At 36.5% G+C, this 26,563-nt stretch overlaps 1 protein-coding gene and 1 non-coding gene across 5 annotated transcripts in view; one reads left to right on the top strand and one right to left on the bottom strand.

Annotated features, from left to right (window-relative positions):
- The window catches only part of FAF1 (Fas associated factor 1), a 523,525-nt gene that overhangs the window by 362,574 nt on the left and 134,388 nt on the right, over positions 1 to 26,563 (top strand). For all 4 annotated transcript variants that reach the window (XR_009214639.1, XR_009214638.1, XM_032160807.2 and 1 more), the window contains exons 10-13: positions 6,859 to 6,985; positions 7,955 to 8,018; positions 8,971 to 9,052; positions 24,480 to 24,634. Coding sequence is in view for 2 of the 4 variants with exons in the window: in XM_032160807.2 (XP_032016698.1) it covers positions 6,859 to 6,985; positions 7,955 to 8,018; positions 8,971 to 9,052; positions 24,480 to 24,634 (428 nt within the window). In the remaining 2 variants the exon portion in view is untranslated. The remainder of the gene's footprint in view (positions 1 to 6,858; positions 6,986 to 7,954; positions 8,019 to 8,970; positions 9,053 to 24,479; positions 24,635 to 26,563) is intronic.
- Positions 9,153 to 9,259, bottom strand: LOC116473929 (U6 spliceosomal RNA). Its single transcript, XR_004249491.1, has one exon. It is a non-coding gene; the product is annotated as a U6 spliceosomal RNA (small nuclear RNA).

Genomic DNA, 26,563 nt, shown 5'->3' with positions numbered 1-26,563 from the left:
TCTCGGCTCACTGCAACCTTCACCTCTCGGGTGCAAGCTATTCTCGTGCCTCAGCCTCCTGAGTAACTGGGATTATAGGCACCTACCAACATGCCCGGTGAAATTTTTGTATTTTTAGTTGGACAGGGTTTCGCCGTGTTGGCCAGGCTGGTAACTCCTGACCTCAAGTGATCCACCTGCCACGGCCTTCCAAAGTGCTGGGATTGCAGGCATGAGCCCCTGCACTTGGCCAGCGGTAAAAGACTGTTAAGTGGGGAGTGATATCTCCCCACAAATACACAGTTTAGTGAAGAGCACTCTGCTGTACACAGGCTAGATTTAAGGGAAACAAGACAGAAGACAGAGAAATCAGGTATGAATCTGTTGTACTAGTGCAAGCAAGAGATAATGGAATCCTCAATGTAATACAGCACATTTACAGAATGAAGGAAAAAAACACGTCATCGTCTGCATTTGACAACATTCAACACCCTTTAATGGTAAAACTAGAAATAGAAGAAAACTACTTCAGCATAATGAAAGACATATATGAAAAACTCACAGCAAGCATCATACTGAAGGGTGAAAGACTGAAAACTTTTTCTCTAAAATCAGGAACAAGATAAGAGTGACCCCTTTCCTTTTTTTTTTTTTTTTTTTTGTGAGACAGAATCTCGCTCTGTTGCCCAGGCTGGAGTACAGTGGCACGATCTTGGCTCACTGCAACCTCCCCCTTCTGGGTTCAAGTGATTCTCCTGCCTCAGCCTCCCGAGTAGCTGGGACTACAGGAGTACAACACCACACCCAGCTGATTTTTGTAATTTTAGTAGAGACAGGGTTTCACCATATTGGTCAGGCTGGTCTCGAACTCCTGACCTCAGGTGATCCATCCACCTCAGCCTCCCAAAGTGCTGGGATTACAGGTGTGAGCCACAGCACCTGGCCAAGAATGACCCCTTTCACCATTTCTATTTGACATAGTACTGGAAGTTCTGGCCAGGACAATTAGGCAAGAAAAAGAAATAAAAGGAAGAATTAAAATAATCTCTGTTCACTGATGATGATTTTATATGTAGACAGCTCCAAAGATTACATTTTTTAAAAACTATTGGAACTAAAAAATGAATTCAGCAAAATACCGAGATACAAAGTCAACACACAAAAATCACTTGTATTTCTATAAACCAACAGTCAACAAGCTGAACAGAAAATTAGAAAAACAATTCCAATGACAAAGCATCAAACAGAATAATACTTAGGAATTAACTAATAAAAGAAGCGGAAGACTTGTACTATGAAAGCTACCAAACATTGCTGAAAAATTAAAGAAGATATAAATGAAACACATTTCATGTACATGGGTTGGAAGGCTTAATATTGTTCAAATGTCCATAGTGCCGAAAGCAGTCTACAGAAATCCCTATCAAAATTCCAATGGTGGTTTTTTGCAGAAATAGAAAAACTTACCCAAAATTCATATGGAATTTCAAGGGACCTTGAATAGCCAAAAACAATCCTGAAAAAGAACAAAGCTGGAGGACTCACTCTTCCTGATTTCAATGTTTAGTAAAAAGATACAGTAATCTAAGCAGTGCAGTGCTAGTATAAAGACTAACATATAGACCAATGGAATATAACAGAGAGCCCCAGCATGCCAGCATATTACGATAAAATGGTTTTTGACAAGGTCACTAATCCCATTCAATGGAGAAAGGGGAGTTTTTTCATCAAATGGTACTGGGAAAACTGGGTATCTACATGCGAAAGAATGAAGTTGGACCCTTACCTAATATCATATGCAAAAATAAACTCAAAATATATGAAAGACCTAACTGTAAGATCTAAAACAATACAACTGTTAAAAGAAAACATAGGGCAAAAGTTTTATGACATTGGATTTGGCAATGATGTCTTGGTGTGACACTAATGGTACAGGTAACAAAAGAAAAAATAGAAAAATCGGACTTTGTGAAAATTAAAAAGTTTTGTGCATCAAAAAACACTAGCAATGGAGGTAAAAAGGCAACCCACAGAATGGGAGAAAGTATTTGCAAATCATACATCTGATATGGGATCAATGTCTATAAAATATAGAGAACTCCTAAAACTAAGTAATATAACAACCCAGTTAAAAAATGGGCAAAGACCGAGCTGCAAGACTGCTACTGCTGTAGTTGTTCTGGCCTGGGACCACAGCCCAGCAGCCTTGACCGTCTCTGGGTGTGTGACCTACCACTCCTCTCCCTCCCCCCTACCTGGAGTCACCTGAGCTACTCCTGCTTGGGTCTAGAATCCCTCCTCAGCAGACTTCGTATTTTTCAGGTGCATAAGCACCTGAAATTCCTCCTCCCCAGAGCCACCCCAGCTGCTGCCTCCATGGGTTCTTTGGCCCAGGGACACAAACACAGCTACTGCATGTGTGCCTGAAAACAGCTCTGTGACCATTCATCACAGGCTTCAAACCCACCACTACATGTACCTGAGGCTTACCCCAGCAGCTAGGCTACTGCATGCTGCCCGCCCTGGCTGCCACAGTTTTATGTGTATAAGTAGGTCATCTTGCCCCTTGGCTCCTGCCCCTACCACTGTGCTTGCAATCACAGATGGCCCTGCAGCTGCCCACATATACACAGATAGCCCACATATACACAGATAGTCTAATTCTTGTCACCTAACCCTAGCTGGTGCCTGCAATTGAGCATAAGCAAGCTTCCAGCCCTGACCATCCCACATGTGCTCTTACAGTCTTGCCCATCTCCTGTTTCTGTCTCCAGCACTTAGCCCAGTGCATGAGGCTACATCTGGATCTGCTGCCAAAGGCATGTCTGCAGCCAGCCTTTACACCAGAGGATGTGCATTTCACTGGCTCTGGCCTTCATTGTTGCTAGCCATGGCCCTTTGTTGCTGGACACAGGCACAGCAGAGGACTCCAGTAGCCCTTGCAGCCTCTGCAGACCTCCCACAACTTTTGCCATCAAGGATCACACAGGTGCCAATGTCACAGACTCTTAACTGTCTAAGCTGACAAGAGTCAGTGTCCCCCCAGACCTCAAGTCACCACACACACACACCACTTGGCATCTTGTGCCCTTAGACCCAGTGCCACAGCATGCCCCAGAGTGCCTCTCTCCTTCCCTACCCTCTCTCCACACCCACAGGTGAAGGTCTCTCCTTACTAATGGCAGCCCATAAAGTCTAGAAGAGGTAACTTTTTCATCAAATGCACAGACACCTTTGCAAGAATACAAGGATCATAAGGAATTTGGGAAAGATGATACCACCAAAGGAACACAATAAACTCTAGTAACTGACCCTAAAGAATTAGAGATACATGAATTGCCTGACAAATAGTTTAAAATAAGTTCACGTTCAGCCTGGGCAAATAGTGAGACCCTATCTATACAAAATGTATAAAAATTAGCTGGATGTAGTGGCACGTACTGCAACTTCCATCTCCCACGTTCAAGCGATTCTCCTGCCTCAGCCTTCCAAGTAGCTGGGATTACAGGCGTCTGCCACCGCACCAGGCTAATTTTTGTGTTTTTAGTAGAGATGGGGTTTCATCATGTTGGCCAGGCTGGTCTCGAACTCCTGAGCTTAAGTGATCCGCCTGCCTCAGCCTCTGAAAGTGCTGGGATTACACGCATGAGCCATCATGCCTGGCTGACGTACCTAGTTTTTAACATAGTGCCTTGATATAATAGGTAGTTGATGAATGTTGCTGAAAGGAACATCTATGTCAATTACAAGCTTGCTTTAATGCCAGTTATGAGTTCTAAATGTTTGCCTTAAATGGTTTGGTTATCATCTCCTCCAGGAAGTTTTTCCTGATTCCTACCCTCTATGATTTAGGTCCTCTCTTCTGAATTTACATGTCATAGCACTAATTGCTCTGTGTATAATATATGGTGCTCCTTAAGAGAGGATATACTGTATCTTTCACACAGGTCCAAACAGCGTAGCGCTTAACAGTGATTTGTAAATGTTTGTTAAATGTTAAAGGTAATAAATGAATGCAATAAACAGCCCAAAATATAATCACTAATTTTTTAGCTGTTTTTAAAATTATGAATAAATACCTTTTCTGGATTTAAAGAATTTTAGGGCAGCCATGACAGATACCAAGAGATTATCTATTCTCATCAGCAAACGTTAATGGAAAAAAAGTTTGTTTATCTTATTTTTTAGAAAAAGCTTTTTCTAACCTGTTAGATGGCTGATAAGAAAATATGAAGAGACTGGGAGTTCCTTATACATAATTAAGTAGTTCATTCTTGCAGATATTTCAATAATTCATATTTGAAATATACTTTTTTCAACAAAATTGGCTTTTTAGATACCTCCCTTTGAAGATGTTGTGGTTATAGGATTTTGTTTTCTGGGATTTTAAGAGGTTTGGGGATTCTCTACTTTGTGAAGGGAAAATGAATAATGGAGACATATGGAGAATATTAAAATCACTATCTTATTATGAAGTAAGGTCCTGTTGTTATAAAAGAAGCTAATTTATTGAACGGGATTTGGAGAAAGAGGATAGATGTGGGACAGTAAAGTAAAAGGGGTAAGTATAGAAAGAAGTATATATAGAACATTCCCTTTTTTCTCCCCTGTGTCTCCCACCCCTTGTTCTTAACCTGATGCCTCAAAGGAGGGGGTGAGTACTAGGCAAGATTAAGCAAAGACTGAGATGATAGCTTACCTGATAGAGGATGTGAGAAGATTTGTCATACTCGTCTTTTGTTTCTTTTCATTTGCCTGTGAACCTGGCTAGGCACTGTAAAAGAACATGTGGTATATCTTGTAAATCTTGAGCCTTTACCTGTTTAAGACTAAGCCTCAAATTTAAAGGGAACTTCATGCTCCAGATATTTGACTACCTGAAACGCAGCGGGAACTCAAGCACTGTTGTCCTAGTAAATGTGTTGTTTTGTGGAGGAGGCTCTTTCACTGCTCTAAAATGAGAAGGCATTGTGGATTTTTAAGCTGTTGACTAGCTTAAACCTGGAGGAGATCTTAGATCTACGAACAAACTATTAAGGGAGGAGAACCAGTGTTTCTGTGAGAAATAGAGTTAAGATAGGAGGTAAATGCTTAAGGGAAGGACCATTTATTTATTCATCCAACAAATGTGTCTTCATTGTCTTATCTATTCAAAGCATTAGAAAGATTGTCTTAAAGTTGAGAGGGAAAATATTATGATTATGATTCTCTGCATTAATGCTTGGGTATGCCTGAGGAGGAAATGCTGACATTTGACACTAAGTCAAATGAGAAATATCTTGACTTCCTCATTTGGAACTCTTAGAATCATTAGATCAGCAGTTTTAAAAAGTGTTTCACAGGGTCCTGAGATCCTCTGGCTATACCCCAGGTGTCAACAGATACAAGGAAGAAAAGGCCAACTCCAAGAGCATTAAGCTCCCCATTGACCTCTCCCTGTATCAACCAGAGTAGTCCTGCTTTTCTGTATTGGAAGATTTTGTTTGGGCCTAGGAGAGGGAGGTAACCCTATGAAAATAAGTTAGAAAACCGCCGATGACAGCTTTTTAAGATCCTTCCAGCTTTAAAATCTTATGATTCAACAACTGTCTGACCTCTGACATTCCCTCTAGCTAAATTTTTATGAGTCTTTTTTTTTTTTGAGCCAGGGTCTCACTCTGTTACTCAGGCTAGAGTGCAGTGGTGCAAACAAGGCTCACTGCAGCCTTGACCTCGTGGGCTCAAGTGATCCTCCTGCCTCAGCCTCCCAAGTAGTTAGGACCAGCGGCACACCATCATGCCAGACTTTCTTCTTTTTTTTTTTTTTTATGTAGAGATGAGATCTGGCCATGTTGCCCAGGCTAATTATGAGTCTTATATTTTGTTTCTATTAATGCTTTTCTGGCAAAATATTTATGTTAGGTTATTCTACATAGACTGAGGGATCAATTAGTTTCCCCATTTTATAACTTAAGTACATAGTGCCACATTTTAAAAGATAGAAATTTTATTTACTAAGTAATATTTATAGACTTTATTTATTGAACATAGGACAGACAAGCATGTAGCCAGATATCTTGCTTGGACCGTCTTCTTACCTAAGGCATGAATATTCAGCAGTACTTACAGCCCAGTCCAAAAGTTTTACATCTCAGTATTTCAGAATCACATTCTAACCTAGAGAATAACAGCCTAGTTCTTTGAAGCAGATGTTTTTAATACCTTTTCAATTGATGTTGCTGAAAACAAAATAAACAGAGCATATTCCTCAGTGCTCAGCAGGTAGTAAATTCTCAGTAATTTTTACTGAATTAAAACATTATTATTACAGCTCATATGTAAAAACATTATTATTACATCTCATCTTCAGTTTACAAAGAGCTTTCATATATAGTGTATTTCATGTTATTCATAACAATGTGAGGATAGTGTACCATATTTCACGAGGAGAAACCTAAGAACCACTGCAGTAAGGAAGTGGAAAGTTTGAAAATGCTGCCATTGCTTCTACCTGCCAAATAGAAATTAGTGTGAGCTTTTTGAGAGATTCATAGCTTACTTTGTCTCTGACTTCTCCAGTTGTACCCATTTTCTCATTTGTTTTGCACTTACTTGTATACTATATGCTGGGGAAAAAACAGACAAAAATCCCTGTCTTTATTTAGTTTGTAAGCATTCTTCATTTCCCGAAGGTTGGAGACCTTTGGTCTACAGGTATCACAGAAAGTTTAGAAAGTATGTAAGCCTTAAAAGGAAAAAATAGTAAGCTTTACTCTAGCAAATGAGTTTATTTGATAAAAATTTTATAACGCTTATGTCCTGTTGTTATTATTGTAACTTATTCTTAGAATTTGATAGGCCAAAATCAATATGAAACTAATCAGGACTTTCCTTAAATAGCAAAGCACCGATGTTCATATGGTTAGTGATAGCGATGGAGATGACTTTGAAGATGCTACAGAATTTGGGGTGGATGATGGAGAAGTATTTGGCATGGCGTCATCTGCCTTGAGAAAATCTCCAATGAGTGAGTATTAATAGCTCTTTGGGTCCAGCAATAGAATTCTTTCTTCTAGTACACAAACTTATGAAGAACATTAAACTTAAACATCTCTTACTGACCTCCAGGTTTGAGGAGATAAGATAATAGAGAGTAGGCATTCTTCGTTAGAACCAGAGCCTTTTGAATTTAGATTTTATTAAACTCAAAAATTCTCAGTGCATTAGGAAAATTCATTAAAAATGCAAGGTAGTGTAACTTTTGTTTTACATGTATAATTAATTATGACTGTCTCTCTTTAAACCTAGAGGCTGATTAACAAGCAGGTGTACTTTCTGTGACTGATACTTGTTTCCCCACATCTTATTAGAGATATCAGTTTTAAGAGTAATAATGTTACTTTTCTATTCAACGGTACCCATCTTTGGAAGGAAAAAAGTAAACTAAATGTACCATCTCTTTCACTTCCACTTACAAGACGCGTACTATAGAATAACAAGACATGCTGCGTGCAAAATGACCACTAAAATAATAATGGCCTATTTACTTTGTGAAATTAGAGAACTCCTGTGGGCAGAAATAGATGTGATGTTTACATAAAATTGGTTATTTTCCCAATTAATGAAGTCCTTAAAATAATATCAGACCCATTTAATATAATTTAGTCACAAGATGTCTATTTCAAGAAAACATTGAAATCCTAAATGACAACTGGGCACATATTTTAAATGCTTAGCAGATTGTGTCCGTTGGTTTTTCAAAATTTATGAGCTTGGACTATTTTAAGATTCTTTTTGATTGTGGTTTGATGAGATCTAATATATGTTGAGTTAAACTATCCCCTCAGATATATCACAGAAGCTAAAATTTAATTTTATTTCCTCTTTATTGATTAAATATATTTCTTATATGTGGGATTAGATGTTATGTGGTTTGTTTTTTGTGTCTATTTGTTTTGTTTTTTTGTTTTTGTTTTTTCTTTTGTTTGTTTTTTAGTGCCAGAAAACGCAGAAAATGAAGGAGATGCCTTATTACAATTTACAGCAGAGTTTTCTTCAAGGTAGGGTTAGGATATTAACTATATAAAATTGATGCTGTTTTATGCTACTGTGATTTTTCTTGGGCAATTTTAATTATAGATTATTTAAAATTTCTCCTTAAAGTATTCAAAGGATATACTTGTTAATTTATGTAGTCCTAATAGTGAAACACATAAATAACTAGTAAACCATTTATGCCACTTCAGAGATAGATTCAACTTATTTCTGTATCTTTATGGACGTTCAATAAATGGATCCTAATTTAATATTTTTATTATATTCCCAAAGGACTAGGACATAGGATAATAATTTTTAGTGTATCTTAGGACAGTCAAATGGAAAATCCTTGAAAATAATATTAAATTTAAAAATACTTTAAACATTTTAAATCCAAGTGAATTTTTTCCTTTAATTTTTTCTTTTGGAATTGTTTTACATTTCTTCCTTAAGTGTCAAATATAAAATGTTTTATATGCATTTGAGAGTCTGCTGAGGTGTTCAAATATTAAGAGAATTAATGTTTAATCCCCAATTTGGTGTAAATGATATTGTTTTAGTGATATTTTCTGTTGAAATATAATATGGAAACTTTTAAAAGAAACAGTTTTTTCCCTCTATTGGAATTCTGGAATAAATGAACTAAAGTGGGAAAATAACGCTAATGTAACTAGGAAAATCATATGAAAGTGAGTAACCAGGAATTTCTTCTTATAAATGGCATGGTTTTATAGCACTTATTAAATTCATTTGCTAAGTGTACTTAAAATTCCAGTATTTTAGTATATCAGTATAGGCCAAGAAGAATTCTAAAAACCAATAAAGCTCATTGCCAAGCTTTTAAAGAAATGTTTTTATGTTTAGTATGCACTAGACGTTAGCCCCAACATTTACTTAAAAGTCATTGATTAGACTTGTGAAATTTGAAGTGAATTTGAAATGTATTCTAATTAATAGAGTCAATTTTTCCTATAGATATGGTGATTGCCATCCTGTATTTTTTATTGGCTCATTAGAAGCTGCTTTTCAAGAGGCCTTCTATGTGAAAGCCCGAGATGTAAGTACAGTTTGACCTTTTCTGATTAAAAAGTGCATCCCACAGGTTTACCACTAGGGCTGAGGCAATGCTTAAATGTTTTCTGTTTTTGTTTTTTTCCAAAAACATGGAACTCTTTACGAATTTGTATGTCATCATTGTGCATGGGCCATGCTAATCATCTCTGTATAAGTCCAATTTTAGTATACATGCTGCTGAAGCAAGCACTGTTTTCTGTTTTCATTTTGAGATTGGAGACTTCATTTGTTTCTGGTTCATCTGCTAACCTAGTCTTCACCAAGATACCCATTTCCCAAGGGACATTAATGTGATAGGGGTACTGCTGGCTCTTGCAGAAGGCCTTGTGAAGCACTGAAATAGGGTTTTTTTTTAATGGGAAAAAAGGTGGATGTGCTTAGAAGGGACCAGGCTACGTATTTGTATTCTTTTCAGTTATGCAAATGACTAGTTCTTGATAGATTTGTTCTTTAGTCTTTTCCCAAAATGATTATTCTATGTAGTGATATATATCTAACAACTGCAATATTTTTCCCCAAAAGTCACTTTGGGCCCCTGCCCACCCCCCCAAAAAAAAGGTTTTAAACATAGAAATGGACTTTGTGATCTTGAAGTCTATAATAAGAAGCCCATAACAAGAATTTAGAAGGTAAATTTTGAATCACTATTTGTATGTTGTCGTAGCAGTCAAGACATCAGTAATCTGGCTCCTGCCTATCTATGTAGCTTCAGCTCTTCCCATTCCCTGCCTCACACTTAATAAATCTGGCAATAGTGTACCATTTGTATTTCCCCATAATCTTACTCTTTCTTCATGCTTCCCCACTGCTAGAAATGCCTTTCATTCTGCTCTTTACCTGGATGACTCCTCCTCCTCCTCTGAAACTTACCTTTTCCAGCTCCTCCCCTTCTCTCACATTGGCAGCACCTACCCCTTTAGCACTTCCCAGTGAAAAACCCTCTGCTTATCTCTTATTGTTACACTTAACACAGTCTTTATAATTATCCATTCTACATATGTCTTCCTAGGAGTTTTGATTTTCTTTTGGCAGGGACTATCCTTTATGTCCCTGTACTTAGTAAAAATTCAGTAAATGTCTAATAAATCAAGGAATAAAGAAAGGGAAGAAGGAAGGAATAGTGTGTACATGGAGTAGAGGGGAAAGCTATTGGAATTAAAGAGGGCAAGGAGTTTGAGAACAGAGTGCAAGGATGCCTCTGAGATTTCTATTTTCCAGATTATGTTAAATTCTGATACAAAGAAAAATTCATTTAAAAATAAATTTTAAAAATCAAATTCCAAGATGATTAATCAAATTAGAGCTATAATTGACAGTCTAATGAATTTAGAGTAAGAAACTTCTTTACCCTAAGAATAGCAGAATAGCCCTTTTAAAAGCTGTTTTAAGCAAGTATCTTTCAACTGTTAAATCTATATAAAAATGGCTATTTTTAAAGAAATGCATGTTTATGGCAATATATGTTTATGGTGTTCATAAATATAGGTTTGTGGAAAATACTGGGCTGGACATGATGGCTCATGCCTGTAATCCAGCACTTTGGGAAGCCACAGCAAGTGGATCACTTGAGCTCAGGAGTTCAAGATCAGCCTGAGCAACCTGGTGAAACTCCATCTTTACAAAAAATCATACAAAAATTAGCCAGGCATGGTGACGCATGCCTCTAGTCCCAGCTACTTGGGGGGCTGAAGCAGGAGGATTGCTTGAGCCCAGGAGGTGGAGGTTGCAGTGAGCCAAGATCATGCCACTGCACTCCAGCCTGGATAATAGGTGATATTCTTTCTCAGAAGGAAAAAAGAAAATACTGAAAAGCAAAGAGAAAGTATTCTAACACAGATTAACTGTTAACTTTGTTATGCTCTTTGCATATTATTGTATGTTTAGGTGAGCATATATATGGATTTTTAGTATAAAATTTAGTCATGTTATAATCCTGTAATAACAGCTTTTTTTACCTTTTAATATTATATGATCATTTTCTTAATTATAACTTCTTTTATAGTATTTTAACTTTTTATTATAAAAAATTATTTAAATTTTAATACAGAAAAAGTACTATAGTACAATAAATAGCCAAATCCCCTATACCTACATTTAATAATTAGGAAACTTTTGCCATATTTGTATCTTCCATATATAGGCATCTCAAAATCTTAATGGAGTTTTAAGGCTTAATGACTTAAAAGGATTAATGCTACAGATTGACAAAAGAGCAGCATTTGAAATTTATTTATATTTTTATACTTATTTGGATTTGTGATTTTGATGAATAAATTTTTATGATAAATTTTTCAGTTCCTCTCTGATTAAAAATGACAAATGTTGACTGGAACAGAAAATAAATTAAAAATTTATTCAAAATTCACAAAAACAAACAAGTATAAAATAAATATAAATAATTAAAACTTCAAATAATTTTTTAATAGTTTATAGCAGTTAAGCTTTTGAAGTTATTGAAACTTAAACTGCCCAGAAACATTTAGGGTATCCTGTATATTTATTATTTTTTGCTAAGCCATTTCAAAATAAATTATAGATGTCATACTTTACCCCTAAAAACTTCAGCATGCATTTTCCAAAAATAATGATATTCTCCTACGTAATCACAATACCATTTTCACATATAACAAAATTAACAATAATTCCCTAATATTATCTACTATCTAGTGCATATGCAAACTTCACCAGTCATCCCCAGAATTTCTTTTTAGCTGTTTTTTTGGAACGACAATCCACTCAAGGATCACAAGTTATATTTGAGTATTAGATATCTTAAATACCTTTTAAGCAAGCACCATCTCTCCCCATTTTTTCCCTCTGGCATTTGCTTTGTGAAGAAATCAGACTGGATGACTTGTAGATGGTTCCAAATTCTGGATTTGTGTGATTGTTTCCTTGTTATATTATTTTTCTGATTTCCTGAAAAATGGGTATTAGGTCTAAAAGCTTTGTTAGATTTAGGTGAAATGCTTTGTAAAAGAATGCTTTGTAAAATAATGCTGAATATTTTATTTTAAAAGGATTTTTAATGGTTATGGAGTCTTTCATTGTATGGCCATGTTAGACATAAATATGTTTGAAAGAATATCTAATTATAGTTTTAAAATAATGTATTTTTCAACTTATTCTTTGACAATAGTGCATTTAAGATATATCTTTCTCTGCTTACCAGTAGTCGAAGTAACCAGAAAATGTCACAGCCTTTTACAACTTAAATTGTAGCTCCCAAAATAGGTATAGATATTTTTAAAAACCCATTTCCAAAGCTTCTGTAAGATATACTATGTATACCTCACACATTTTAGCTTTAAATGCAGATAACTTACACTTAAAAATACAGTATATCATAGACAAAAGAACTTTTACTAAGTGTCTTGTACAGTAAATTGGCATTTGGATTTATTCAGACTGATAATCCTCTGAGGAGTATAAGCTCTTGTTTATTAACTCCTGGATATTTCTAATGAAACAATTGATTGTTTGCTTTTCTTAGTGTCTAGGTGTTTTAGCAGATCAAAAATTATTGGTTCATGTAATTAAATATTTTGCTTCATATTAGATTTGTAACCAAAATCCACTGACCTCTCTGGACTGATAAAAATGTCTTTATCTTTATTCCTTTGTCCAGGGCTTTTTTTTTTTCCTCATTTCTCTTTTCCAAGTTACGGATCAACAGTTTATGTACAGTTTATTACATTTCTATAAACTTGAGTAAAGTTTAACTCCATGAGAGATAAATTATTCAAAATTAAATCTAAACAGGTTCATTTATTGAAGTCATCAAGCAGATTGTATACATCTTCTTTTAATTGTGTAAGTATAGTAATTGTAGTGTTACTTCAGAATTCAATGATGCTCTGTGGTTTATAAAACATGTTCCTCTACATATCTCATTTGAACTCCACAACCAAACAGTGAAATAGGGATATATAATCCTCATATTCCCATTTTAGAGATGAGAAAGTCCAGAAAAGCTACATGACTTGCCTACAACACACTGATAGTAAGTAGTAGGGACCAAGTAAGAGCTCACATGTCCCATGACAGGTAAATATGGTTTACACTATCCCATCACACTTGAGTTTTCATTGCTAACTGCTGTACTGCAGGATTTAATGACCAAACTTCATCTCTCCTTTTCATATTTCACACTTCAGAGTTAAAACAGATTTTGCTCAAGATTATTTTTTAAAACTTTTGAATGAATCATTTTTCAGAAAACGGTTTGTCATGTTCAAACATTTTAAGGCAAATGTGACGGATACTGTGGCACTCTTACTAAATTTTCTTCATCTTAAATATCACATGTTTAATTTAAACTGTGGGAGGCACATTAATTTTACCAGGGCAACAGATGAGCCTCAAACACCAGCATTCTTCACTTGAAGTGAGAAATTGAGTTCCAAGAGTAAATAAAAACAAAATTGAAGGTTTAAATCCTTTGCTAGGCTTTTTGAACTTATATACTCATTAAATGTTTATTGGAGTGGTGGGATTACAAAGGATTTGGGGAGCTTCATCAACTGGTATATAGTTAATCACTAAGTAAAACACTACATTTGATAAAGTGTTTCTCACGATGCCATGTTCAATCCATCTTAATGAAAACTGCTTCAAACTGATTTCATTTGAGAGCACTTGGTGGTGAGAGTACTCATAGTTCTCTTTGCCTTTTTTCTTGAGGAATTTACAGTACTGTACGAAGCAGAGCTTCCAACTTTGATAAAGTAGTTATTCTAAGTTTTCATGTTTCTTTTAAGTATATCATGACAAAGTATTGACTTCTGATAATGTGCTGATCAGTTTTATGACTTCCTTCCTTGCCCTTAACTATGAAGGACACTCATCAAGTTGAGGGCTATAAATGTTTATCACATGCTCTCTAAGGATCTGAGAAATACAGGTTTCCTGCTTTTGCTCAGTCTAATGAGGTAAATAAAACAATATAAACAGATCCATACAGTATAGTATACCATAGAAGCAAAGAGAAGAGGTACCTTCAACTACCTTAGAAGTTCAGGGGGAAGATTTCTTTTCTTTTCTCTTTTCTTTTTCTTTTCTTTTCTTTTCTTTTCTTTCTTTTCTTTTTTCTTTTCTTTTCCAGATGGAGTCTCACTCTGTCACCCGGTTTGGAATGCAGTGGCGCCATCTCGGCTCACTGCAAACTCCACCTCCTGAGTTCAAGCGATTCTCCTGCCTCAACCTCCTGAGTAGCTGGGACTACAGGTGTGTGCCACCACACCCTGCTAATTTTTGTGTTTTTAGTAGAGATGGGGTTTCACCATGTTGGCCAGGCTGGTCTTGGAACTCCTGACCTCAGGTGATCCACCCACCTCAGCCTCCCAGAGTGCTGGGATTACAGGCATGAGCTACTGCGCCCGGCCTAGGGGGAAGATTTCTAGAGATTTCTGACCTGAATCTTAAATGATGAGAAAAACTTAGGCAAATAACAGAATTCTAAACAGAAGGAAGAACAAAAGTAAAGGCAATGGAAGATTAAAGTGAGGAAACGACAACCAGTTTGGTATTACTGGAGCAAAAAAATGCAGGACAGAGTTGCATTGCTAGGCATGATGCTGATAAAATCAGTGGGGGCCAAGGCATGAAGGGGCCTGTGATGTCCTGGCATTAGCTGACATTTAAAATCTGTTTTTAGGCTGGGCATGGTGACTTACACCTGTAATCCCAACACTTTGAGGGGCCAAGGTGAGAGGATCGTTTAATCCCAGGAGTTCTAGAACAGACTGGGCAACATGGTGAGATCACCATCTCTACAAAAAAAAAGAAAAACAAACAAACAAAAACAATTAACCAGGTGCGGTGGCATGTGCCTGTGGTCCCAGTTACTCAAGAGGCTGAATCAGGAGCATCACTTGAGCCCAGAAGTTCCAGCCTGTAGTGAGCCATGTTCGTGCCACTGCACTCTAGCCTGGGCAACAGAACAAGACCCTATCTTGGTGCAGGGGCTGGGGGGAGGGGGGCGGTGCAGAGATGAGTCTTTTTTTTCCTTGGAGCCTCCCCACCTCTCATGCCTACTGTCCCTGAATTCTCTTCTTCTACACCACCAAAAGTACCCTAGAGAATCATTAGACATTTATAGTAACTAAAAATCAACAGTAATAAAAATCTCAATGGCAGGGCTTATCTCCCATGTGAAGGATTGTTCCTTTCCCAAGCATCCCTTTGGGAGTCTGAGCTTTGATATTAGTAATTTCATTACAGCTCCAAAGATCTGACTTCACACTAGTGCTTTTTCCAAATATTATACATAAATTAAGGGAATCAGTACTCAATTGCTGATTTCCCACTTAGTAGCTCTGTGGCCCTAAATGAGTAATGAGCCTGTGTCTAATATGGAAGAAACATGATGATGATGATAGTATTTACTTTATACAGATTGTTTTGAGACTTAAGTGGGATGCTACCCATAAGTGCACCCAGCACTGTGGATAAGATAGATAGTGCCATTAAGCAGTTTTGGACAAATTTGAGAAATGTTTGTAAAATAAGAAAACTGATTTTCTCATTCAATTATGAACTAGTTCTAGGAACAGTTTCAGAAAGGAATTTTGAGAACCCCATGAGCATTTCTACCACTAAAATTAGTAGTTCACGTTTAACAGTGCTCTTAGTTATCAAATTTTATTATTATTTTTTAAATCAGCCCATTTTAAAGTCATGCTGTTTCTACTGCTTCATGTTGAAAGAAATCTAAATGCCATCATTGATCATTGTCTTTTAAGAAAAATAAGTTCTATACAAATTTGAGGCCACAGCTGTAGTTGGTAAGTTTCTAGCTCACCACACAATATCCAGAAAACCAGGCAAACAAACTTCTTTGTGCTCTGGAAAACATGCCCAGTCTGCTTATCTTGTCTGTGTTGTTTTTTCCATTTAAATTCCTCAAAGTCAGAACAATGTCTTTTATAGTAATTTTGTATGACAGCTGGGACAGCATCCTGCACATGTGTGAAATAAGACTTAGAAAACTAATTTTTTTTTAGAAAAATATATTTGAATTATACAAATACTGTATTTGCTGTAAGAGAATGAAAATACAGATGCATTTTAAGTAGAAAATGACACCACATAATTCCAAACCTGAAAATAACCACTATTTGTTAAATGCTTTTACTGTCTAAATGTGATTTTAAAAAAAATCTATAAACATGTATATCAGTCAAAAAGCTGGTATAGTTTATATAAATACAACCATACCAAACCTGCTGTTCTGTAATTGGATGTTTCTACTAAATAGTATATTTGTTAGTACCATTTAGAATTTGCCTTTAATTCCCCAATTATCAGATCTGCCTAATTAAAATTGCAATAATCTTTAGTGCCCATATTAAAATTATTTCTTAAATTAGTTCAAAACTTACTAGTTTAGAAATACACTGCCATTTGGCCGGGCGCAGTGGCTCACGCCTGTAATCCCAGCACTTTGGGAGGCCGAGGCGGGTGGATCACCAGGTCAAGAGATCAAGATCATCCTGGCTAACATGGTGAAAACCCGTCTCTATTGAAAATATAAAAAATTAGCCGGGCGTGGTGGCGAGTGCCTATAGTCCCAGCTACTCAGGAGGCTGAGACAGGAGAATGGCGTGAACCCGGGAGGCGGAGCTTGCAGTGAGCCGAGATCATGCCACTGCACTCCAGCCTGGGTGACAGAGCGAGACCCATCTCAAAAAAAAAAAAAAAGAAAAGAAAAAGAAAAAAGAGTTAATACAACTCTATATGCTTAAACACAGCTTGTTTTTATAATATGTAATATTCTACTTAGAAATCTGTTTGTTAGACAATATTTGATGGTATTAAAAAGCTACTGAACATGTATACCCATAAATCATTGTAATTCTTATGATTTTCAGTAAGAATGCATTATTAATATATTTTTAATGAAAAATTATTAATTTATCTTCAAGTCTTTACTGCTACAGTCTGTCACCTTTTGGAATGTGGAAGTAGATATAAGTAGGCTATGGGTTCTTGTTCTCTTCCTCAGTGTCCTAAAAGTGGGGGAGAGGAGTACACTTGACATTCGCACTCCTGTTGTCATGCTTGTTTAACAGGCCTATTGCTGACTAGGAGTAGTGTTATCCGTCCCCATAGAGAATAGTAAAGGGTTAGAAAAATCCTTCCTGCACTTTTAAGAGACTACTATACCAAAGTCCTTAGTACTGTGTCTAAATGTTTACCTGGAAAACCAATGAGAGTTGGCCTGACACTGTGTACTTCCTTGCCTACCCCGTCCCTCTTCCAGCCTCCCCAAAGAGTATGCCTGCTTCTCTATAATTTGCTGTAAGGGCCAATCATTTCAGCTTCTCGTGTCCTTATTCATAAAAACTTTAGCCACATGGTGGCCTTCCTCAAATATATTATATTACCTGAGTATTACAGTCTAAGCAATGAAAACTGGTAAAGATCTATACCCAATGAACATCTGTCAGCTTATTTTGAGAGTTTGATTTTACTTTAGGCTTTTCCTTTTTTAGACAGTCTCGCCCCGTCGCCCAGGATGGAGTGTAATGGCACAATTTCAGCTCACTGCAACCTCTGCCTCCCAGTTTCAAGCAATTCTACCTCAGCCTCCCAAGTAGCTGGGATTACAGGCGCACCCCACCACACCCAGCTAATTTTTTGTATTTTTAGTAGAGATGGGGTTTCGCCACGTTGGCCAGGCTGGTCTTGAACTCCTGACCTCAGGTGATCCAGCTGCCTTGGCCTCCCAAAGTGCTGAGATTACAGGCGTGAGCCACTGCACCTAGGGAAGGCTTTGGTTTTTTGTTTTGTTTTGTTTTTTGTTTTTTTTTTAACCCTCTGACTTCCATGTGACAGTGCTCCCTATACAAGATTCAGATATCTGTGTCATCAAGATTTCGGAATGCTATCCCAACATCTGCTTCAAAAAGTGAGGGGACAAAGACACCATCCTGGCATCTCCTCATCTTCAGTAGCTGACTGTTTCTTTTTGGAACCTCTCCAATTTGGTTGATACCTGTTGGTCTCTGAAATCATATTCAGGAGCTAAACAGGGCTAAGCTTTGTGATTCTTTTCACAATACAACCTGCACTCTGGTGTTTTACTCTTTAAAGATAACTAGCTTGGAGTTCTTTGAACAGATGGGGCCATTGACATTGCTGGGCGTTTCCCAAACTTTTCCTTTGTTTTTTATCCTTTTTACTCTTCTTTTTCTCACTGTCACGTATATTTAAAATTCTGCTTCAGGCCAGGCACAGTGGCTCACGCCTGTAATCTCAGCACTTTGGGAGGCCAAAGCGGGCAGATCACCTGAGGTCAGGGGTTCAAGACCAGCCTGGCCAACATGGTGAAACCCCATCTCTACTAAAAACACAAAAGTAGCCGGGCATGGTGGCAGGTGCCTGCAATCTCAGCTACTCAGGAGGCTGAGGCAGGAGAATAGCTTGAACCGGGGAGGCAGAGTTTGCAGTGAGCTGAGATGGCACCATCAGCCTGGGCAACAGAGCAAGACTCTGTCTCAAAAAAAAAAAAAAAAAAAGAAAAAGAAAAATTCAGCTTCAGTCACAGAGAAGTCACTCTCTCCTGCTTTTACTGTGGTTTGTTTGTTTCTACTTATAGCATTGATGTCCTACTTTTAAAATTCAGCTCAAGTATCACCTTCGCAGGCCGGGTGTGTAATCCCAGCACTTTGGGAGGCCAGGTCAGGAGGATCACTTGAGCCCAGGAGTTTGAGACCAGCTTGGGCAACATAGTGAGACCCCATCTCTATTAAAAACAATTTTTTTAAAGTATCATCTTCATAAAAAAGCAGCCAATCTGATGTTCATGCCTAGACCCCAGGACTTCCTCTATTACTGCTCATTACTACTAATTTGCCAGCCTTACTTCCTCACTACTCCCATCTAGAAAAGAGTTTTAACAGACTTCTAACCTTCAGAACTGTATGCCACCCAAGCACAAAAAAATGTAGTGACTTTCCCAAGGTCACATAGCTGGGCAATGGCAAAGCAGGAATTTGAACCCAGATAGTGTGGCTTCCTACTCTCCTGCTTCTGTTCTCACATTGCACTTATCTTGAGTCGTGATTGTATGCTGTGCGGTACCTGTGAACATCCATATACAAGAATAGTATTGTAGAAGTTGGCAAGTACTGGAATGATCCAAATTAGATGCTGGATTTAAAACAATAAATAAAACGGCTACAAAGGACATGTGGGAGTACTTGGGGGAAATTTGAATATGGACTGTATATTAGATGATATTGTAACAATATTAAATGTCTTAGGTGTGATATAAATATGATGATTATGTAAGGGAATGTATTATTCTCAAGACAGATTTCTTTAGGGTAGAAGTGTCATGGTGTCTGCAAACATTCACATGTTTCAGGGAAGTATTAAAAGAATGATAAAGCAAATACGGCAAAATGCTAATGATTGGTAAATCTAGGTGAAGAATAAATAGGTGTTTATTGTATCATTGTATCCATTGTTTGTATCAATGAGCCATCTCCAAACTTAAAAACAAAAAGTGATAGTGATAATGATTCTGATTACTATGGTGGTGATAATGATGAGGGGAAAGGAGAACAGAAATGGGAAGGAGAGGAAGCAAGTCAGGTCCAATTTACACAAAGGAAATTATTTTATACTATAATTTTAAACACTGAAAAAAACTATGAACTACATTGTACCATTCCCAGAAATTGTCATATCAACTTTAAAAGCGTTGAACATGCAGATTATGGATATTCTGGTACTCAAAATGCAACCCTTTCTTTTTAGTTGATCAGCAAATATTTCCTTAGTATCTGCTCTCTGCCTGGCTTATTTTGAGACACAGTGCATTTCTTCCAGCTCTAATATTCTATGGTTCTGTGACACTAAGAGTCTAAATACAATAGCTACTGTAGCTCAAGGCCAAGTCACATTGGTTGCTGTCAGCTGGGCATTTCTTAAGCATCAACTTAGCACCTTAGCTCCTGGATTTGAATGTGAAGATTAGTGAGGCACCGAACTCAGAGACACAATAAGCATCCCAGACACTATTGCCAGTAGGAAAAATGAAGGAGCTGCTTAATCTTTAATACATTTTCATGGCCATTATTTCTCTTGAAATTGCTTTCAAACCCCTTTATTTTGCATGGATAGTTCAGGAATCTTCATCCTAACAGCTACCTTTCATTCAGCACCTACTATGGGCCAGGCCTTGTAAATAGGTATTTAACCTACATTATCTGCGATGCTTACAACAACCCATTTGCCCCATGGTCACACAGCTGCTAAATGGCAGAACTGGATTTAGAACAGAGCTCTCTGTTACTTTAAAGCTTGGAGACTTCCTTTTGCACTGTGTTACTAAAACTTAGATTACAGAGAGGGAATCAGAAGAATGTAGCTTGGTTGTTTGCCTTTGTGGTCCGCCAGACTTAGACCCTCTCTGCCAAATTAGAAAGGACAAATAAAATATATTCTTTTTAATTCCCCAATATTATCATTTGTTACATGGTACTACAATTAAACGTTTGCCTCTGCACATTCTTGCCCACAACTTTTTGAGGGTAAGGGAACTGTTTCATTCATCTTTATTATAGTCTCAATCCCTAATACATAGGTACTCTTTAAATGTTATTGAACTAAATTATTAATGGGCCAAAGGAAAAACTGGTTATAGTAATAGAAATCAAAACATTTTCTTACTCGTTTTCTGTGGTACTGCTTTTCTTCACGAAAGCAGTTTTCTGATTAGTTTGCCATTTCAACTCTTCCAGATTGGTTGATATGCTTAACCCAGTTCTCACTTTTTTGGCCTGTGCTTAATTGAGCTCAGTAAGATAATCAGAAATCTGAGTCTGGAGTCCATTTATCTGTGACTGTAATTTAATCAGATTTATATAGCCTAAATTTACTAGCACTTCCATACTATTGAGTCTTTTTATTTTGCTTATTTATTGTTACAAAGCAGCAGAAAATTTTTTGTCAGAGAAAAGATTATTTTAAAATTATTAGTTTTCCTTTTGAAAGCTACTTTGGGGTACCCACAGCCTGAAGATCCTCTTGTTATACTCTTTTTATCATCTCCTTTCTCACATTCAGTCTAGAGCTTAAAGTGGGAATTTTTTTTTTTTAAGTGTGTTTTCCTGGCATCTCATGTTTAACAGTGTCAGGGGTTTGTGTCCCTGGAACGAAAACTGTTTCTCCAGAGTCTTTTTTCTCTCAGCTTCCAGTGAAAAGAGGGGCGAGGCGAGCCAGTCGCTTACCACAAAGCAGTGCCACCACAAAGGAAAGATTAAGGGTTTAGAGAGAGGTCAATGTGGGTTTTTCTCTAACTAAACACTTTCCTAAAGTTTCCTTGTGGAAAAATAATGAAGTCATCTCAGAGTTTTTAAAGAATTTTTATTTCTTTTTCACCGTCTGCATTCGCTTGTCTTCTCAGCATGGATGTTTAATCTTCCTAGGCTTTGTGAATTGGCCCAAATGAATAAGTGGTGAGCTGTCTCTCTAGGAGCTAGAGGCTTATTCTAAGGGCCTAATCACTGAGTAAACACATCTTTGCCCTCCCTCTCACAACTGCGATATAATAGTCGAGATTCTAGCACAGTAACCTGGATATTGCAGGGACCAATGCTTTGAAATGCAGAATGGTTGATCCTCCAAAACAGACAGTGCCTGATCTTCGCCTGCCTCTTTCTTCTTTTTTAAATTAAATATTGCCAAAGAGATGCTGTTTTATTGCTTGATATTGTGCATTAGTGCCCTGGATTTCCAAGTTTAGTTTCAGTCAACACTGTCGGCTGCACTTATAGGGAACTCTGCATGTTGGGTTTCTTAGTAGCCTCTTAGGCACATGTGTGTTTGGTTTGGAAGAGCATTTAAATTAAATCAGTGAGATAGCAATGTAAATCACTAATCTCTTTCCCAAAGTCTAAATGTTCCATTGCAGTGTTCTTGAGAGAAATAGGCATTTTAAAGATTTAGCCATTGCCATTGTTTGGTTAGAAATATGCTGATTTAAAAGTGGACAGCTCTCTTGTTCCCAGTGTCTCATTAAATGTAGTTGCTGAGATACGATCAAGCTGAATTAGAGGTTGACATCCCTCTGTCTATTCAGTTAGAGAGCTCCTAAGAAGAAGAGCTCTGAATTTGTTAATGGTGCCAGGTTCACGTTACTTTCCCTAAAGCATCAGAATTCTTGATTCATTTACTAAAACTGATTTTGCATTGCCACTGCTATTGGGTATCTTTTTTGCCAAGGGGCTGTGGCTTGTATCAGTGTTCTTGTTTCTTTCATCAAACAGGCTGGGACCCATGCTAGTTTAAAGATGCAAAGAAGACTGAAAGAGACCTCATTCTCTCTCTTGAGAAATTTAGTCTAGAGGGGAAACTGGTAAACAGTTACAATACTAATGGAAAGAGATAGAGGCCCAGGAAAGCAACCTCTTAACTCTGCCTGAGGGAATCACGAAAGGTTTCATAGAGGCATTTGTTTTGAGCCTTATAGAATGAGTAGGAATTTACTAGATAAGTATCTCTCTAACAATGTATCTGATTACAAACTTCCTAGAAGCCTGATACTGTTCTCTGCAGACATCAACATAGATGAAGAAACCTTGAGTCTTTCTTGTTCACCATTTTATTGCCACTGCTTCCTGCTGAGCCTGACACAAAGAGTATTTCAACAAATGCTTGTTGAATGAATGAATAAATGAATTAACACATAGAAGCAGGGTGGGATCAGCTGAGCTACTTATACCCAGGAGTCCTGCCCTTATTCCCATTACGAGCTGTCTCTGAGTCTCAGTCCAAAGCAGTCTGGCATCTTCATGTTATATGAGTGCTTCCATAAGCCTTGACTACAGTGTGGTTGATTTCCCTGCTACCACTGTAGTATCGAGAAAAAAACACTTACTTGGACTTGGAGTTAGACAATCTGGGAGCCAATCCTCATTGTATTACTTACTAACTAGCTGTGACATTTGGGACAAGTCTGCTTTCTAAACCTCAGTTTCCTCATATGCTAATGGGGTTAAGGATGCTATTTTAAAGATTTATTCTGGAAATTAAAGTAGATAATGGTTGTGAAAGTAACAGTGTCTCCTATTCATAGTAGATGCTTTTAGAATCTTAATCTACCTAACTGTGGCTACCCTCATCTATTACGAAATTTACCTTTGAAGAAAGTAATTTTAATGATGATTACTATTACTATTATTTGGATTCTTTATCTAGATAATTCCTAACATCAGATTTCATTAGCCTTTCATCAGCATTAGCCTTATATTTTTCTGTAAGTTTCCTTCTTTTGTTCAGAATCCCACACAGCAAATTTTCATTTGCTGTCATCACATTCTTACTTAACATGAAGGGAAAGATACTAAGCTTCCTTGAAATTTTCCTTTGACAGAATTTCAAAGATTGGTTTGTATGTTGTCTTTACCATAAAATTTTATCTTTCCTTTCCCTGGTAATTGTGAGTATTGTTAAACTCAGCTCTTCTTTGAGGTAGTACCAAGAAGTTAGTCAACAATTTAAGCTCTTTAATCATTATATAGTCATGGTTGGTGAAGCTAACATGTTGCAAACCATCAATGGCTACTTATACCCATTGTTTTTATTATACTTATTACCTTGTTCAATTTCAGTTTTTAGTTTTAATTATTGCACTGAGTATCTAACTATGACAGAAGACACATTTAAGAGACCAAATGTCATTTATTGAAAGCAACTTTTATTATGGCAAAAGGAAAAGAATTAATTTTCTATATGAAAAGCCACAGTGGACATTTTCTGAAATATAAACTAGAAAGAATGCATGTGAACTGAGTATTTTTCTGTCTCTTCAAATGGCAATTATATGTTACATGCTGATAAATAAGGGCTTAATATGAGAATATATTAAGGACTTTAAAATTATCTATAGAACAAAAAGAAAACTTCATTTCAGACCTTTTCCTTTCAAATGGAGGAGACTATCCATTGTTCCGATTAAAACCATAAAAAATATGTAAGAGGAATTTTGTCATTCTGTTTTAAAGAATATTTTTTCTCTGTGTTGTTGAACAGTTCAAAGTTAATATTTCTCTTTACATATATCTATTAAATGAAAAGAATAGTAAATCCATTTCCTTTAAGCAAAATACAATTCTTTTGCAACTTCATTTGAGATAGGCTTGCACATGTCAACAGAAATCTGCAATAGCAGTCTGCAAAATTAGATATAATCATCCCAGCCTTTTTAAAGTGTAAGGAAGTAAAATTTTTTGATATTTTAGATGCTTTAGGAACTCCAAAATGTACAGTACTCTTTTAGGGAGTAGCATTTAATTTTTGTCTTTGCTGTTCATATAGACTAATTATGCCTCTCTAAAATTCAAGAAATCTTACATTAGTGGATATTTTAATTGATCAGATTTTTCTCCCCTTTTCAGAGAAAGCTTCTTGCTATCTACCTCCACCATGATGAAAGTGTGTTAACCAACGTGTTCTGCTCACAAATGCTTTGTGCTGAATCCATTGTTTCTTATCTGAGTCAAAATTTTATAACCTGGGCTTGGGATCTAACAAAGGACTCCAACAGAGCAAGGTAATACTGTTGTTCACAAGCTGTAAGTTGGGCTTCTATTAAAAAAAAATCATTGTGTTTGTCATCATCATAAACATTTCTCGTCCTCAGCATTAAACTCTCTACCATTGCATTTCATTAGACAAAAGCTGCTCGTTGCAGCTAATGCATGCAGTTATTTGCAATTGTGAAAATATGCCTTAACTTATAAAAACTTTTTAAATTCAAGAATAACCTGAAAACAAAAATGCATTTCTCATCTTATTTTTGCAGTGCAACAGACATTTCTAATGTTTTTGAACTTTTAGAGAAACCTGGTGTTTTTAATGATGTTCAGAAAAGGCAAAACAAGTCTAATATATAATCCTAGTAGTAAGTTTATTTTTTAATAACTTCAGTGAAGAAGGCAGGACTTTCTGCACAAGTCCAGTGGAGTTGGTAATAGCTTAACTCTAGCATATGCTAATTGATGTAATCGCTTTATTGCACACATTCTTTTGCACACAGCCAACAATACATCCATATTCTCAATAGGGAAAAAAAAATTCCTTTCCTAGTTGTCAGGATGAGTTTACTTAGTTTGTTAATCATAGTATCTGCAAGTGATTAACAATTCTTCATTATTTTGCCTATTTCAGTTTCCCACCTGAAATATATTTCATCATGTTTAATTACACATGTGGCCGTAACATCCCATGATGCTACTTTGGGTGTGTTAACACAATCATAATCGCAGGCTACTGGTTTATGAACAGGGAGATTAAATTAATTCATTTCAAGGCAAGCATATTTTAGTTACCTAATTTAAACGATTATAGAACAATTAGAAACCATCTGATTTGTCTTTTTGTTATTTTATGGCTCACTGAATTTTTGATCATCATTCAAACTTTGTTTTATTTAATCTGAATCAGAAAAGAACATGATTCTTTCCTTAAATGTGAGGCAAAATAATGTTGAAGCTATTTCATAATCTAATACTTCATTTCTTTAAGCAAATGGTTAGGAAATTTCATGAGATGACTTCGTTTTGCCTTGGAAATGTTCCCTGTTATACATAAAGAATCTTTAGCACCTGTATTTGTTTAAATTAAATCAGGTTATTATTCACACTCAGTTAAAGGTGATGAAAAGCAGTGCCAAAAACAGATAAAAATGCCACATCTAAGGTCTTTCATGAGGCAAAATACAGAGACTGGAGACTTGGCTAAATCTTTTGCCATTCACTGGCAGTGAGGAATCTCCTCCTTTCCTTTTATCCACAACTTGATGGAGAAAGAAACACTATTTCTAAACCATCTGTAGTGGCTAAGTTCAGTGGGCTACCTGCTGTTATTTTGTTCTATCCTCCATTTAATTCCTTAGTTCCTTTTATTTTACAATGACAAAAAATTGCAGTGTAGTTTCTTTTGAAAAACAGTGTTTGAGGGTTTTTTTTTTATGACTGGCAATCAACAGCCATGTAATTGCTTTGTTATGTTTTACTAAAGAAGTCTGTTAAGTAGCACAACTTTGATACACTAGTAATAAGAGTTTGCAGGTTACAGAGACACCTGTGGTGACCAAAGCGACAGAAGCTGCTTATTAGAAAGAGCCAGTACAGCTGTGTCCTATTAACTCCTTATGACACTTTTTTAAAAACACTAAATAAAGGTGTTGTTTAAGGCTTTAGAGCTATTTCTCAATGAACTGCAGGACTGACTATTAAGTATGATAGGATATTTCAGTCTACATTTTGAATTAAGTAACTGTCATGAAAATTTGTAAAAGGTAATATTAAGGACTGAAAATAGGAACATCTAGGAATTCAATTTAATAAACATTTATAGGAACCACAAATGGGGCAATAGGGGAATGGAATGATTTCTATAATTTAAGATACTTGGCATCCTTATTCAAAATCTATTAATAGTTCTTCCATATTACAAATTTAAAAGATATTATATTTCT

This window comes from Hylobates moloch, unplaced genomic scaffold, assembly GCF_009828535.3.
Source record: "Hylobates moloch isolate HMO894 unplaced genomic scaffold, HMol_V3 SCAFFOLD_8, whole genome shotgun sequence".
NCBI lineage: Eukaryota > Metazoa > Chordata > Mammalia > Primates > Hylobatidae > Hylobates > Hylobates moloch.
Note: the sequence above shows the minus strand (reverse complement) of the source record. Positions and strands in the feature narration are given on the sequence as shown.